General features: G+C 32.9%; 1 protein-coding gene across 1 annotated transcript in view; it reads left to right on the top strand.

Annotated features, from left to right (window-relative positions):
- Nucleotides 1-13,248, top strand: part of QRFPR (pyroglutamylated RFamide peptide receptor) — a 38,627-nt gene extending 25,379 nt beyond the window's left edge. The window contains exons 2-6 of the mRNA XM_070948833.1: nucleotides 4,046-4,204; nucleotides 5,382-5,443; nucleotides 6,396-6,631; nucleotides 8,042-8,139; nucleotides 12,851-13,248. Coding sequence (XP_070804934.1) covers nucleotides 4,046-4,204; nucleotides 5,382-5,443; nucleotides 6,396-6,631; nucleotides 8,042-8,139; nucleotides 12,851-13,248 — 953 coding nt within the window. The remainder of the gene's footprint in view (nucleotides 1-4,045; nucleotides 4,205-5,381; nucleotides 5,444-6,395; nucleotides 6,632-8,041; nucleotides 8,140-12,850) is intronic.
- The last annotated feature ends 3,890 nt before the right edge of the window (nucleotides 13,249-17,138 follow it).

The raw sequence follows: 17,138 nt of genomic DNA, 5'->3' as shown, positions 1-17,138 counted from the left end.
TCAGTTTCATTACATTTTCTGTTGTTTTATGTATCACAAAGAATTATGGTCTTTTACGACAAATAACATTTGATTTTATATGCATACTTTCAAACTGTCTCCATAGAATGTGGATGCAAATCTAATTTTGCTTCACTATTGCACGATCTCTGATTATTTAAAATCAGGAGGGGAACTAATAAATTCCTGGTTTTGGGGGGAAAAACAAGATTGTGTAAGTAAAATCTTGGACTTGATTTTTTAGTATTGATTTTGGTTTAGTATTTTAGAATGTGTTCATGTGTGTGAACAGCTCCTGCAATTAACCAGAATGGTAGTACTGACTGAGAATGTCAAAGTTGTAATTCTTGACATCTGCTGGGCACACACTTTGGCTTTGGAAAAAACTGCACTAAATCATAAAATATGTATTACAAATTGCAGGGGAAACTCTGCATGTAATATTGATGATTGGATAGTTGATTTGTATTTCTAGGTATCATGACCATGGATCACTGACTTTATTTAAATATAATTTTGTTTATATGTTACTTAGAATTAGTATATACAAGTGGAAATTTTAGTCAAGGCATCAGACTAGAAACCAGGAGACTGTTAGGCACAAAGCCAGCTGAGTGACCTTGGTTCAGTCACTTTCTTTCAGCCTTAAGAAAGAGGCAATGGCTAACCACTTCAGAAAAACTTTGTCAAGAAGGGAGCAGGGAAGTCCAGGCAATCACTGGGAGTTGGACATGATTGAACAAATGAAAAAGAAAGGGAAAGTGTACTTTTCATTCTATTTTTATTTTTGAAAATAAAAAAGAAAGCTGAATTATAGCAGTTTCATTACAATATGATGGAGAGGTTACGTCAAGCGAGGTGCTGCCCATTCTGTAATTTGTTAGAATTTTATAATTTTCTCTACATTTAAATTACATTTTGAGTCTGGTCTACTGATGTTTGATATAATATTTTTCTCTACATTTTGAAGCATAACTTTGTTACCAAACTAACTGAAAATTCAGCATTATAATTGGCTAGTCTCTTGCTCTTAAATCTTATCATACAACAGATATTGACATGACTGATGTTTAATGAGCTGTAATTGCCATTCATTATATATAAGACCTGGTGAATGATTCTGTAGAGGTAACAGCTAGGGCTTTTCATTGTAACTGAGAAAGGAATAATTTATTTTTCTGGGGGAAGAAAGGCCAAACACATTTTATTTAAATGCCTAGGTGCAGATGATTTGTGTTGCTCTTAACAAAGAGATAAAGTTGATTTGTAAATGAGCTTGAGCAAAAGCATCACCATAAACATGGGGTGGAATTGGTAAGGACATTTTTGAATACTTCTAAAAACTAGGGAAAAGTAGGGAAAAGCACTAGAAACAGAATTGGGAAAGGAGTCCGGCAAGGCTGTATACTGTCGCCCTGCCTATTTAACTTATATGCAGAGCACATCATGAGAAAGGCAAGGCTAGCTGAATCAAAAGTTGGAATTAAGATTGCCGGATAAATATCAACAACCTCAGATATGCAGATAATACCACTCTAATGGCAAAAAGCAAAGAGGAACCAAAGAGCCTCTTGATGCGGGTGAAGAAGGAGAGTACAAAAGTTGGCTTGAAAGTCAATATTAAGAAAACTAAGATCATAGCATCTGGCTCTCTCAATTCCTGGCAAATAGATGGGGAAGAAATGGAATTAGTGACAGATTTTATTTTCCTGGGCTCCAAGATTACTGCAGATGGGGACTGCAGTCAAGAGTTGCTCCTGGAGAGGAAAGGTATGGCAAATCTAGACAGCATTCTAAAAAACAGAGACATCACCCTGCAACAAAAGTGTGTATAGTCAAGGCTATGGTTTTCCCAGTTGCAATGTAAGGCTGTGAAAGTTGGAGCATAAGAAAGGCTGAGCATCAAAGAATTGTGGCCTTTGAACTATGGTGCTGGAGAAGACTCTTGCAAGTCCCCTGGACTACAAGGCGATCAAACCGATCAGTCCTAGAGGAGATCAACCCTGACTGGTCTTTAGAAGGCCAGATCCTAAAGAGGAAACTCAAATACTTGGCCATCTAATGAGAAGGAAGGACTCACTGGAGAAGAGCCTAATGCTGGGAAAGATTGAGGCCAAAAGAAGAATAGGACGACAGAGAATGAGGTGGCTGGATCGAGTCACTGAAGCAGTAGGCGTGAGCTTAAATGGACCCCAGAGGATGGTAGAGGACAGGAAGGCGTGGAGGAATGTTGTCCATGGGGTCGCCATGGGTTGGATACGACTTTGCAACTAACAACAACAACAACAAAAACTAGGCATTTATAGTACCTTATGAGAAAAAAAAGCTATTTGGGAATGCTGAATGATATATTAGTCATTGTAATATTAGATTAACTGGCATGGCTGCCTTAATTTTAATGGTATTACTGGAAAGGTCACACAACGTTATTAGTCCTAAATGACATGCAGTTAGCTTTGCAGCACTTTTGCAGGGTGGTAGTTCTGTTTCCTCTTCTATCGTTTACCCCTCACTACTTCTTGAAAGATAAGGCTTTTCAATTTGAGTCAGTTGGGCTGAAGCTTTCTGGAAGAAAGAAATGCTAAGAGTAGTAAAAAAAAAACACTTTGCATAATTGGTTGTCAGTTTGTGGAAATGTTTTCTTCAAGCATCTTTCTGTTAATTTCAATGTGAGGAATTTAAACATTTAGTGTACTGCATTCTATAGCCAGTGCTTCTCTCTGAAGTTGTAATGTTTCTACTGTGTATAATAGGGTATTTTACTTTGAAGGCAACCATGCTCATTCACCAAAGACAGGAGAAAAGAAAGAATTTCCTTGCTTTAAATGAGTTTCTGTTAAACGTTATAGCAGATACCATCAAATAGTCATGGGCAAGATAATTTTAATGTTGTTGCGATTTTAGAAGAAGTGTAGATACTATTCACAATGTTACATAGTGTTAGACTCAAGTGGCATTCCTTGAATACTTTCAGGCCCTTAAAACCTATTTCTTTCAGTTAGCCGGGCTGGCCTGATTTTATATTGGTTTTTAAAATTGATACTGATTTTAATTGAAATGTTTTAAATTATGGTCCAAACTTTATTTAATTATTTTAAAACTATTTTAACTTTTGTGTACAAATGTTTTATTTTTGGCTGTTCACTGCCCTGAGTCCGAAAGGAGAAGGGTGGTATAGAAATTTAAATAAGAAATAAATAAATAAATAAATAATCCTTACTTTATTAAAAAAAAATATTGGAGGTCCAGGAAAAGTCACTACCGCATATAGTTCTTATATGTTTATCCACTGTTTTTTTAAACAAGGAAAAATATATTATTTTTTTTAAGCAAGTGTGCCTATTGAACTTAGTATTGATAAAGTCAAGGTTTAATCCACTCATTTCAAAGAAGTTCTTATTCAAAACTGATGTTGCTTCTTGAGATGTTGCCTGTTTCATGATAAATAAATAAGTCAATAAGAAGAGAATATCAATTCTGTTAAAGTACATATTACATACAATCTATCCTTCAGAAAAAAGATAAAGGTAAAATGTACTCGAATCAAATTTGACACTTGGGCATTTCATCCATGCAGCTTTCTTGGCAACATTATTGATGTTATTGGCCACTGGCTTTTTCGGAAATGCTTTTCTTCTTAGTCCAGACAACTCCCTGGAGTTCCTAAATGGTCTGTCTACTTTGTCCTCCCATTAAGTGACCCTGTAAGGCTTAGGAAATCAGGCAAGATCAATAGATGTGGCCACCTGCACATTCCTCAGAAATAAGAACAAATACAGCTGAGCCTGGTTCTGAATATATATTATATTATATTATATTATATTATATTATATTATATTATATTATATTATATTATATTATATTATATTATATTATATTATTATATTATATTATATTATATTATATTATATTATATTATATTATATTATATTATATTATATTATGATATGATATGATATGATATGATATGATATGATATGATATGATATGATATTATATTATATTATATTATATTAATAATATGATTAATTTCTTTTCTTTATAGGTGCTTTTGCTTGCAAGATGGTGCCATTTGTGCAATCTACTGCAATAGTTACTGAGATACTTACAATGACTTGCATTGCTCTAGAAAGGCATAATGGCATTGTTCATCCTCTAAAAATGAAATGGCAGTATACCCACAGAAGAGCATATACAGTGTTGGGTAAGGTCCCATACAATTTTATTACTTATTTTTAACTTTTCTTTCTTTTCTTTAAAGAACATCAGAATACTCATATAATCGGAGAAAGAAAGAAAGAAAGAAAGAAACTGTTAAACTCACACAAATTAGCGTAACAATGGTCTGCAAAGCTGGGTGTTGCCATTACCTTGGCTGCTCATTTTTGTGAAAATGAAAGCTCTTGAGTTCCTTAACCAAAGCTCCTTTGGAAAGACATTTATCTGCATCTTCTATCACATTAATTCTGAAAACATGCCTTATTCATAGTATACAATGGTGATATTTTGTAAAGATCAGAAGAAGAAGAAAAATGTCTAATGATTTTATTTAAATATTTTACTGTAATTCAGTATTTTTAGATTAGTACTTCTTGAAATAATTCTAAATCTCATTCAGACATTCTGGCTAAGTCGCAGCAATGAAATTTTGCCCATGCTGTCATCTCTAATTTTTCAGGCTTCAAGCAACAATTAATCTTGCTTTATCAAGTTCCCATGTGCTAAAAGTACTTTCATGTTCAGATTAATAGAAATAGAAATCCACTGTAATCAACCTAGGAAGTGATAAGTGATTGACAAGGAGCCGATTTATACAGGGATTTGGTATGGGATATAATTTTCTTTTATATGACTTTTTAAAAGTATTTCCTATTTCTGCTAATGACTGGGCTGGTAGTGCAAGTACAGAATGACTAATATTGACCAGCAATTCATCCACAATGAAGTAACAAGTAAAAGTATTTGCATTCCAAAGAGTTTGGACTACATGAGCATTCTTGAAAGTGCTATCAAGATACTTATCTTAAATAGAACTTAGTTAGAATGACCTTTATTTTTTTAATGAATGGGGAAGGGAGAAATATAGTAATTAGAATATCCATCTGAACAGTACTATTTTTCTTCCCCAAATATTGGTCTTAAAAAAATAGATCAAATCTTTAGGATTCTGTAATTAACCCTTCTTTAAATAAAGATCATTACTTTGAATCTTCTGAGAGTAGATAAAAAAAGTTGTATTTCATCTCTCACTTTGATCATGTTTCACAAACTGGTTAATCTTAAAAACAACTACCAAATGCCAATAACCCATATATTATTTTATTTTTATTTTTATTTTCTGTGTTGTTTTTCTTAAATCACCAACAACTGTTTACTTTTAGGCATTGTTTGGCTGTTGGCTGCTGCTGTTGGTTCACCAATGTGGCATGTACAAAGAGTGGAGGTATAGTTGTGTTGTATGCTGGCATTTATTCAGGATTGTAATTTGGAATGTTTTTGTATAATATGTTCAGGAGCTGAATATAATCTATAATGGAAATGCTATTTCCAATGCTATAATGGAAATGTAAGAATCACATTTCATGTCTGCAGGGTTTGATAAATGTCAAATAGTAGACCAATTGAAACTCTACCTTTATAAAAAAAATATGCATCACTTGTGCAACACTCATAAAACTGGACTGAGCTTTGATTTCAGCATTGCAGCCATCTTGACTTTTCTGACTATATGCTGCAGATACTCCTGCTCTGTAGCATATAGTTAGAAATAGCATTTACGATAATTATGCACTGAATTGCTGCAGTATAAATCAAGTCAGTTGACATAAATCATTGTCTCACATAGACAAATTTAACAGGATCGGAAATATACAACTGTTTAGCAATTGCCTCATTTAGTGACCATTTGCAGTTATGATAGTGATTAAAAAAGTAACTTTACAACTAATTTTCATATTTATGACCTTCACAGTTCTGTAAAGCAAAGTAAAGTTGAATTCATATCATGAGCACAGTTGTGGTTTCACTTAGTAAAAGCTTGCTGATCCCAATTGTAGTTGCTAAATGACGACTAACTCAAATATGCAGATTGTACACAGAGTGAAAAAGCCATGTTTTTGGTCATAAAATCACAGTTTTCTCCAGATAAAACTCCTAGTAGCCAGGTTTGCTTATTGAGTATAAAATGGATGAGATGTATGCTAGAGTATCAGCCCATACCCTGGTGCTTTATTGATATGTATAAATATGTAGTCCAAGCTTGGATGATTTAATATGAGATCCACATTTGGAGTTATAGTTTCCTATAGCTGAACATTCCATCTTTTGATATTTTTTTCTTAGAGATAATATATTGAAAAAGGAATCTGTACTAACATCTGCTTAATGTCTTGCAGAATAAATATGACTTCCTTTATGAAAAGAAATACGTTTGCTGCTTGGAAGAATGGCCAAGTCCTGTCCACCAAAAAATTTATGCCACTTTCATTTTGGTCATTCTTTTCCTTCTCCCATTGATGCTAATGCTATTGCTTTATAGCAAGATTGGTTATGAGCTCTGGATTAAGAAAAGAGTTGGAGATGCTTCTGTTCTCAGGAGCATTCATGCAAGTGAGATGTCTAAAATTTCTCGGTTGGTATATATAATTTTATCTTTTATGTTTGCTATGTTGAAAAAGGTTATTATATTGCTTTCTGTAATTTTAATATAATTTTATGTTACTTCTTATAAATTAATCTTTTCTTATTTCCTAGAAATCTATAAAAACACCAATGAGGTTAAGGACATTGATTGTTTACTAAACAAATTTTTCCTAAAGTCTATTTTTAGGAATTCATTTTTTGAATGAAGCTTTATAGAATTGAACTACATGTAATTAATAAATATATCTGGAAAGTGACAAGGCATAATTAAATGTGAAGAAGAAGAGCACTCCAATAAAGCACTGAGGGATTCTTACGTTTGCTATTTGCAGTGTCTTGGTCCTTTATATTATGATGTTCTTTTATATTATTATGCTCACTCTAACTTGAAGAGTTGAAGAGTTGCAAGTCAGAATTTTGGGAAAGAGGGAGGAAAAGAATATGGGTTGGGCTATAGGTATTGGTATTAAAGTAAAAATCAAATTATTCCATTCAGACCTCCAGAGAGATGGCCTTCAAAAATGTTTCCAGAGTCCATAAAACCTTATAATACATTGTTTAAATTCGACTTTCAAACTAAATTATAGCTTGAATAAGCTATGATGACTGGGCTCATGCACTGTGTGGCCCCTTAAATTATAATTTACAAAACACAGTGTCTGGATTCATATAAAAGCCAAAACATTGCCCGACAAACTGTTTTATGACTTAATATATGCATCCATCTCTTAATTTCTTTTATTATTCTTCATTTTAAAATGGGAGGGGGTTTTGTTTTTTGTTTTCCTCCATTAAATTATCCTGTATTACTGTATCCTCAATACTGTCTCTTAAGAACATCCTGTAGACAATGCTACATCCATTACCAGCCTGTTGTTCTATAAGATTCAGTGGAGAGGGCTTTCTCCTTGTTCCAGTATTGACATAGCATGACTGGTGAAAACAGATCAAGGGCGGTTTACAACATCAGCATATTGCCCACAATAATCTGGGTCCTCATTTTATCGATCTCAGAAGGATGGAAGACTGAGTCAACCTTGAGCCGGTGAGACTCGAACTGCCAAACTGCTGGCAACTGGCAGTCAGCAGAATTAGCCTGCAGTACTGCATTCTAACCACTGCGCCACCACAGCTTTAAAATCATACCTTTAAATTATTTTAATTTTGGATTTCCATATTGCCTGCCTTGCTGTATAAAGAATGTTCTCAAGAAGGACAGGATATAATTTATTTTAAAAATAAAATGTTAAACATTTAACTAGATATATGAATATAGGATGTTCTGCACACAAAGTATCTTCCTTCCTACTGAGATCTAGTTTTTCCTCATACAAATTATTTGTTTTGCCTCCTTATCAAAGTGATTTCGATCAACAGTCCAAACTATTTCTCTTTTCAGAAAGAAGAAGCGAGCAATCGTGATGATGGTGACTGTTGTGGTTTTGTTTGCTATTTGTTGGACACCCTTCCATGTAATACACATGTTAATAGAATACAGTGAGTAGTTTGTTTTTATTAAATAGTAGCAGAGAGGGGGGGTTGTTTTTCTTAAAGAAAGTAAACAAGATAATATATTAAATTACACCAGAATATTGGATTTTATATATGCTATTATAATAAATATATTTCAATAAAGACAATTTTTCATGTTTACTGGGATGTATGAGTCAAGCTTAATCAAATTAACAAATATTTAGTCCCCTGCATTCTATTTGTCAGGCCTGGAAGTCATCTTAAAAGCCTTATTTATACACGAAAGCTATTTACATTTGAGTACATTGCAATTACTTATATCTGTTATTCTTTATGCCTTGTCTTTTATACCATACTGAGTATTATTATTATTATTATTATTATTATTATTATTGGTTTGATTTATATGCCGCCCTTTTCCGGAGACTCAGGGCGGCTTACAATGCGTTAAGCAATAGCCTTCATACTTTTTTGTATATGCCTGCTTAGTAGGGCTTTCGCCCCCCCCAGCGGTATTCTTTTTTATACAAAGTCAGCTTATTGCCCCCACAAACTCCTCATTTTACCTACCTCGAAAGGATGGAAGGCTGAATCAACCTTGAGCCTGGTGAGATTTGAACTTGCAGTAATTGCAGGCAACTGGTGTTACTTAACAGTGCTTTAGTCTGCTGCGCCACCAAGACTCTATATATACATTTCCCTCTTGTCCCTTCCTTGCAAAGTTGAATTATAGTGCATTTTGAGAGTCCATTGAGAATGGCCCATACAGATAAATGACTTGTAATTCAGTCTGATTATGAAGTGAGTTTTATAGATTCACCCAAGAGCTTTTTTTTAACTTCTCATCATTATAAACTGTCTTCAACAATCAGGGTTTTTAAAAGAAAAACTATTTCAGGATTGTTCATATACAATTCTGAATTGCACTATGATTCCGGCCTTTGAAAGTAATAATAAAGCTGAAGGGATCAGAGTTTTGGTGTTCTGTTTACTTAATTGGGTTCCTGTCCACCCATAGAAAAGCAGTACAATTTGACATATATTTTTATTTTATTTTAATGTCCTATCTTCACATGGTTAAAGCTTTTTTATCCATCTGCTAATAAAGGAGAAAACAATATACACATACAGAATATGGAAAGTTGCCTGAGATACGTCTATCAACTAATAGTGAATGAATATGATTCATACTGTTGCTGCTTTCAGGATACCAGAGAATATTAAAAAAAAAAAAGATTAGTGAAATACTGTATATGGCAATCATAGTTTAATATTGTTAATTAAATTAATATTTTAAGTTAATTAAAGTTAATTAAATTAATAATATTAATTAAGAAACTGGAAGACCATGAGTTCTATTTTTTTTCATCAAGTTTTTATTTTTTTAAAAATGTATACATATCATTATGTAGATGGTGTGGTGTTTGAGTATCATACATTTCAATACAGATAAACATATTCATAATTATTACATTCCATTTTCCTTATTCCATATTACTTAACCCAATGTTTTACACAAAATTTTTATTTTCATATAAATATTAACAAGTATGCAATAACATCTAAACCGATATGTTTTAACGTCCACGTTTAATCTTTCATTATAATTTCAATAGTATAACCTCAAGTAGAAAAAATATGAAATTGTCCGTCTGTTTTCTTTTCTCTTGTACACCATATTTCCCAATTTTACAACACCAATCCCTCTCCTTTCCTCTTCTTTCTCCTCCCTCTCTTCCCTTCTCCCCTCTCTTTCTTTCTACTTCCCTCCTTCGTTCTCCTCTTTTTCCTTCTACTTCCTTCTCTCCTTCTCCTCTCCCTATTACCCCTTTCTCTTCTTCTCCGCTTCCCTCTCCTTCCCTTTCTACTCTTCTCTCCTCCACTTCCCTCTCTCCTTTCCCCTTTCTACCCTTACCCTTACTCTTTCTCCCATCCTCTCCTACTCCCTTCCACTCCACTCCATTTCCCTCTCTCTTCATTGTTCTATACAATATTCCCAATAGCTACAGGATATGGTGTATTTTCCAATTAATATCTCTTTCAACTATAAGTATACAACTTCTTAAAGTTACATTCAAAAATAAAAGAAACAGACTTAATCACTTAAACATGTTATTGATAATAATAATAATAATAATAATAATAATATAATATTGATTAATCATATTAATAATTTTACACACAAAATCATATATATATATATATATATATATATATATATATATATATATATATATATATATATATGCAACTACAATATTATTCTTAGTACATCACTTCATTGCTCAAACAGCTACCGTCTGAATACCAGTTTCTTGCATCCTAACATTTCAAGCTTACCACCATTTTCATTCTTTGTGTCTATTTTTCATGTTTGTTTTCCTAACTTATTTGACTTTGTGATACATTGCTTTACACCCTTCCTTTCTAAATTTCCACTAATATTCCCCCCCCTCCACATTATTATATTCAAGGACATGATACTCTGTTTTGTTATTCATATTCCCATTATTTAACTCTTCCTCTCTGTATACTTTAAAGTTTGTTAATACACATAAATATATCTACTTTCACATTACCTACACAATAGTCATATTTTATACACTTTTAATAATACCATCATTCAACCTCTCATTTCCAATTAATAATGAATTCTTATTCATAATTTTCCAGTTTGATATCTGTTTGTGATAATGTTTTCCTAATATTTATTTATATTAAATACCAACTAATTGTCCAGTCTATTATTAATACAATTATTAACATATAATTATGACATATAAATCTCTTTTTCTCCCCTTAACCATTATCTCTTATCCACATCCCTTCCTTTAGTCCTACCATTTTTTTGACTTGTCTCTCCTGTTTTCCTCTTAAGTCTTTTATTCCAACTACTTCAAAGTTTATATTCTGAATCCATAATTTAATTTTTTCTCCTTGCCGTGTCTTTTCCCACTGTTTAATTTGAAAGCTTTCTACTCTGAATCCTATCGTTTCCCTCCAAACCTCTTCCCGTTCCTCCCATTTCTTTTAAAAATCTTTTAAAATGGTTTCCTTCTGTTTTAATTCCTCAATTCTTATTAATTTTAATAGTGTCTCCTCCTCGTTATCTTCTTTTTACTGTTTTTTCAGTTCTAATTTCCCTTCTGTTCCAGCTGATGATTCCATTCTTTCCTTCTTGTCCTGGTCTTTACTCCTTGTCTCTTGTATACAATTTTCCTGTCTTCTATCTATAAGATCACATATTTCCACCATGTCCTTGTGTAGTTCCAGGATAAGGTCCTTAATGTCCTTAATGTTTTGAATCATTAACTCTATTCCGTTTGAGTTTCCACAATCGTCAATTCAGAAACCAAGTCAAATTTAAATGTCTCATCAATGTTCAATCAAATCAGGTAGTTACTTCAGGGATCCTCCACTCCTCAAGTTGTTTCCTCAAGTATATCCAATAGTATTTAGGGGTCCCCAGATACAAATTCTTTTTAAATATTCCAGTCTCCAGTGGTTAGAAGGTAAATATGTATAGTTCAACAGTTATTTCCCTTCATTTTAATATTTGCTCCCAAGCTGCAAAAATTCACTGTCATCAGCAGATGGCACTCTTTACTTCACTCTGCTGCCTCTGCTTTTATTTTGACTCTGCTGATGCTCTGCTTTTATTTTGACAAATCCAATTTATTTCTCTTGCCTAGTTTAACTTATAACTCCATTACTTATGACAAATTATTTGAAGAAAAGGTAGGTTTATAGTTCCAGCATCTTAATATGCCTTCTTAATATCACGCCTTTTGTTTTGGAGAATTCCATTTCCAACTTGATTTTCTTTTTAAGCAAATATTTACTTCTTTAAATTTCCAATATGCTTTTTCACAATAGTTACCTGCCACTGTAACAAATTGTTCTAAAAGATATTCCCCTTAAATTTTTTTTTGGGGGGGGGTCTGGTTTCAGCTGCAAATCTTTTCTTACCCAGACAACACACGATCCTCCTGTACAAACTTATTGTTTCTGGATGTTCCCTGGCTTCATGGCAGCCATATTAACTGCTGCTGCTCCTAGTCTTCGGATGAGGGAATTTTCCGAGTCAGGGAGAGGATATGCGGCTTCCCTCAACCTGCAAGGCAGTCCCCCTTTGCTTCACCACCCCTACAGGGTGACTATGGCTTCAATATGAAGCACCCGACAAGGATCGCTCAGAACAGACCCATGGAGGTCGCAGATCTCGCTTCCAAAGGTGCTGGAAGTTCAACTGGAAACTGAAGACCATGAGTTCTAGTCCTGCCTTAGGAACAAAGCTAATTGGGTGACCTTGGCCAGTCACCCTCTGTTAACCTTAGCAAGGAGACAATGGCAAACTACTTCTGAAAAAAATCTTGCCAAGAAAATTCTAGGGACTTGTTCAATCTCTGGGAACCAAAAATTTACTTGAAAGCACACAAACACACAAAAGAAGTTATAGGCTTGTGTGTTTGTAAGGCATGAGCCAGTTTATTAGTCATCAGCTTATTAAATTATTCACTATAAATTATGTATATAGCAGATAAAATTTTAATAGCATGATTCTTAATGAATTTCTTGAACATGTCTTATAATTAGCTTGGTATAAATTTCATTCTGGAATAATTGGATTTTTATTTCTACTTAACTCGTTCAGATACATAATGAGATAAATGATTGAATAGATAATTAATGTATACCATTGAAGAGATGCTTAAACATATTTTTCTCTGTGTAGGTAATTTTGAAAGAGAATATGATGATGTCACTATTAAGATGATATTTGGAATTGTCCAGGTAATTGGATTTGCTAATTCCATTTGCAATCCAATTGTATATGCCTTTATGAATGAAAACTTCAAGAAGAACTTCCTCTCTGCAATTTGCTTTTGCATTATGAAAGAAAACTTGTCTTCATTCAGACAACATAAAAACTTGAAAGTCACAACGATGCAGCATGAGGAGGGGGCCTGTAGAAGAGAGTTGGTCTCCCTGGAAGAGACTAGAAGAGGAGCATTCAGTGAAGGGAACATTGAAGTAAAATTCTGTGATCGATCCTTTCCTAAGAAGACCTCTAGAAGACACCTGGCTTTGTTCTCATCAGAATTCACTGGGCACACTTCACTGGAATCCTAGCAAAAATGGCTCTTTGTGTTCTAGTGTTTGGCAATGGTTTTTCAAGTATTATATTTAAAATGCTTTGCTTAATATACACAATACGAAGATGTTTTGCGTTTGCCTTGCTAGTAGCTACTAGGTTTAGATATGGTCATCACTGCAATAGGCAAACAGCCCACAGTGGTTTTTCCATTTGTTTTTTTTTTTAAGTTTTATGTTGCTTTTTCTGTTTTATTATGTCTTTTTAGTACAAGAAATTAATCCTTGCCCTGCCAGATGAACTGTGTTTAGACTATTTGTTGCCTTGTTGCCAATCAGTGTAATAGCAAAAAATCCCAAACAAACCTGTGATCATGAATCACATCCGTGCTATTTGATATCCTAATAATCAGTATTTGGTTATTTTTTTAAAATAATGTCTCCAACCTGAATAACAAGGGAAAAAACCCTAGAAACTTATTTTCTACAGGAGTGCAGAGTAAGTTTTGAGAAGCATTTCTGACAGAGAAAGCAATCCAAAACCAATTCAGAAATCATTTTTTGATTTCAGAGGATTTGAAAACCAGCTATTAAGTAAACATAACAACATAGTTGACACAGTGGAGCCTGTGTTAACTGATAAGAAATATAGCCCCACTGCCTATGAATAGGACTGGCTTTCCAAGACACAGAACAACACTGCTTAAAAGCAATTTAGGATTTGTCATGGCAGATCTTCTTACCAAGTTAGATGGAAAATAGTTTTTACTTTTCTCCAAAGGAACTTGCAGTGATCAGCACATACAGGCTAATATGCAGCAAAGTTACCAACTCCCCTTCAGTGTTTAATTACATCTATTGGGATAATTATCTTAGAATTGTTATTTCACCAACAAGTAAGTGCTGGAGAAGCAGGAAGCTTTGCATGTGCTACAGAATGTAAAGGCAGCCTGCCAGCACAGCAAGTCCGCTTCTACTATATGATGCATAGACAAAAGACTAATGTACAAATAGCTTAAAACTGAATTCTGATTTCAAAATATCCACCAGCTACTTTGTTTCATTTTGTTATAAATTTGTTGCAAAACAAGTATAAGGCAACAAGTAACGATATAGACATAGACATGGACACATTAAAAAAAAATTGGCACAAATAAAAGGATATAAATAGGCAAAACATAGCCATAAACACATAGAATGATTACATATAAATGGGAACAGGAGGACAGGGACGGTAGGCACGCTGGTGCGCTTATGCACGCCCCCTTAGGGACCTCTTAAGAAACATGAAAGGTCCACGGTAGACAGTTTAAGGTAAAAGGTATGGGATTAGAGAGTCTAAGAACAGGATCAGGTAGAGTGTTCCAGACATTTACTACTCTATTGCAGAAGTCATATTTCCTAGAATCAAGATTAAAGTGATTAACATTGAGTTTGAATCTATTGATAGCCCTTGTGTTATTATGGTTGAAATGTTAGCACACTTGTTTTTACAAGCTAGAGACATGAACCATCATAAGGGCCTTTGGACATCAAAAGCACATAATTCCTGTTTTATATGTTGTCCAATGACCATTCAGTAGAGCTTCTGCTCGTTACTTTATGGAAGTAGCATTAGTGAGTTATAGTTTGTACTTACTAGATGAAATTGCAGCTGAATAATTTGCAGCCCTGTTTCTCTGGCTCTTTAGTCATTAGTGTAATCCAAGATTTGTTGACAACAATCTCTAGATTTATTTCTTTATTGGATTTATGTGATGCTGTCTTGTCTAGCGATGAGGAGTAACTAGATATGTAAATAAACACACTGTAAATATATAGCACTTATTTATAAACTATTTAATTTTTCTGCCTTTGTTTAGCATCTAGACTTATTACTAATTTGGGTACATTCAAACTTAGTTATTTTGTAACTTTTTACTTTAAAGATGCTAAAAGTATAAACAGATCTTTTGCTTGGTCAGCACAGCACTTTTCTTTTTGTATTAATAATACTGCTCTACTATTTTTGATCCCCGTCTTTGCTTACTGGAGCAAAACAAAGTTTGTAACTTTTTTTCAGTGAAAAAATGGCACCTTCCTGGCTTAACTAGAAAGCCTAATGAAACATTTAACTTTATCTATTACATTCTGAAAGGTTTCTAAAGCCAAAATTACAGCTAAAATATTTGTAAAAAATATTATCAATGTATATATAATTTTAAAAATAATAAAATAGAAATTTATCCTTAATTTATCATTTCCTTCCTCCATGTGAATGGCACTGCTACTATATTTTAAAAGTAATCAACAGTTCTAAAAAATTTTGAGATACTTTCAACAAAACTAGTGATAGAATCTAAATATGTCCTGAATTTTTAACTATTCGATACAGGGAAAGGTTACCATGGAGATACTGGTTTTATTACAGAATGAGTACAATCCTTTTTCTATTTTTTAAATTCATGGTAAGTTGGTGATATGGAAATTTAATTTTTATATTATAGGTATTTTTCCCTGAGGATACAATAGATAGAAGACTTTAAGACCTGCATCTCAAACAAATCCATGACATGCATTCATTAGAGTTGAGCAAGCCTAGAATCCCAATTGAACATATTAAAAGTATGGAAAGTGCTCTAGTGTGCATAAATTTAGGTACCCTTAGTCTGCATTAAGCATACTTAGTTTATTGCAGAATGCTTTGGCATTGTAATGAACCTAGTAAACAGTATAGATGAAGCAGGATGTCTCCACTGGTTGAAGGAACATCCTTTCCTTCATATGTGTAAATCTGAAACTTCAATAGAAAAGCTGATGGAAATATAAAAACGAAGAATAGCTTTTTTTCTGATCTCACTGAATATTCAGAAACTGGATGTAATTATGAGCATAATGGAAATTGATTCTTTATCTCCATTATTAGTAACATCAATATGTTGCTGAAACGCTACTTAATAAGGATAGGATATCAAGTTGATCAATAGGAAACTAATATATTCTGTCATGTATTTTAAGCTAAATTATTGATACATAGCAATACATGGTAATGATGAAAGCTTATATTTTAATATACATTAAAATCTGTAATATTTGCTTTTTAAAAATGCAGCTACTGATGAATTTTTTGAGAATATCTTATGTAGTTGTGATTAAATAGCACTTCTTTGTAAAGAAAAAAAATGTATAGTTCTAATTTTGGTTAAGTATTTTTTAAAAATAATTTTTGATAAATTCCATTTATAACAGTAATGATTGTAGAGCTTCTCCAAGAAAGGAATAGTGAATTCTTAATATTTATTATATTACATGTAATAAGAGTTCTATTATAAATAAAATAACTGAAAGTTTGAGTTGAGAAAATAATGTAAAATATATTAATAGTGTGAACCAAACCTGGAATCAAAATATAAAATTCATAAAATAATATCAGCATGCAATACCAATTTATATTTGTATGGATTATACAAAAAGCCATAAATAATATGATCTTGTCTAATAACAGAAATCAAGGATTTTAAGTTGACATTAAAAATCAAAGGAGAGAGTAGATACCTTTGTTTAACCTTTGTATAGACCTTTGTTTACCTTTGTATAGACTGACAAATGTAGATTAAAAAGTCCATTGATCTTCACTATAGACCAGAGGCCACATAGATTATCTGAATAATATCTATTTAAGTAGACATATAATGGAACATTTTAGTAGCTAATGATACATTCTATTTGTAATTGACTGAATTTGTTATGACTTTGTTCCAATAAATGTATAGAGAACTATAGCCTAGTGAAATAATAGAATCTTTCATTCTGTTAATTTATTGGGAACCCATGCAATATGCTTTTGTATGTAATTCTGAACAAATGAAATGGTGCCTGGATAAATTTATTAAACTGTAAGTTCCATAAAGAATATAAATACAAAGAAATTATACATTCCAATAAATAAA

Source organism: Pituophis catenifer, unplaced genomic scaffold, assembly GCF_029215685.1.
Source record: "Pituophis catenifer annectens isolate HBS135680 unplaced genomic scaffold, rPitCat1.0.hap2 SCAF_8, whole genome shotgun sequence".
Taxonomy (NCBI): domain Eukaryota; kingdom Metazoa; phylum Chordata; class Lepidosauria; order Squamata; family Colubridae; genus Pituophis; species Pituophis catenifer.
This window is presented reverse-complemented; position numbering and strand designations above follow the sequence as displayed.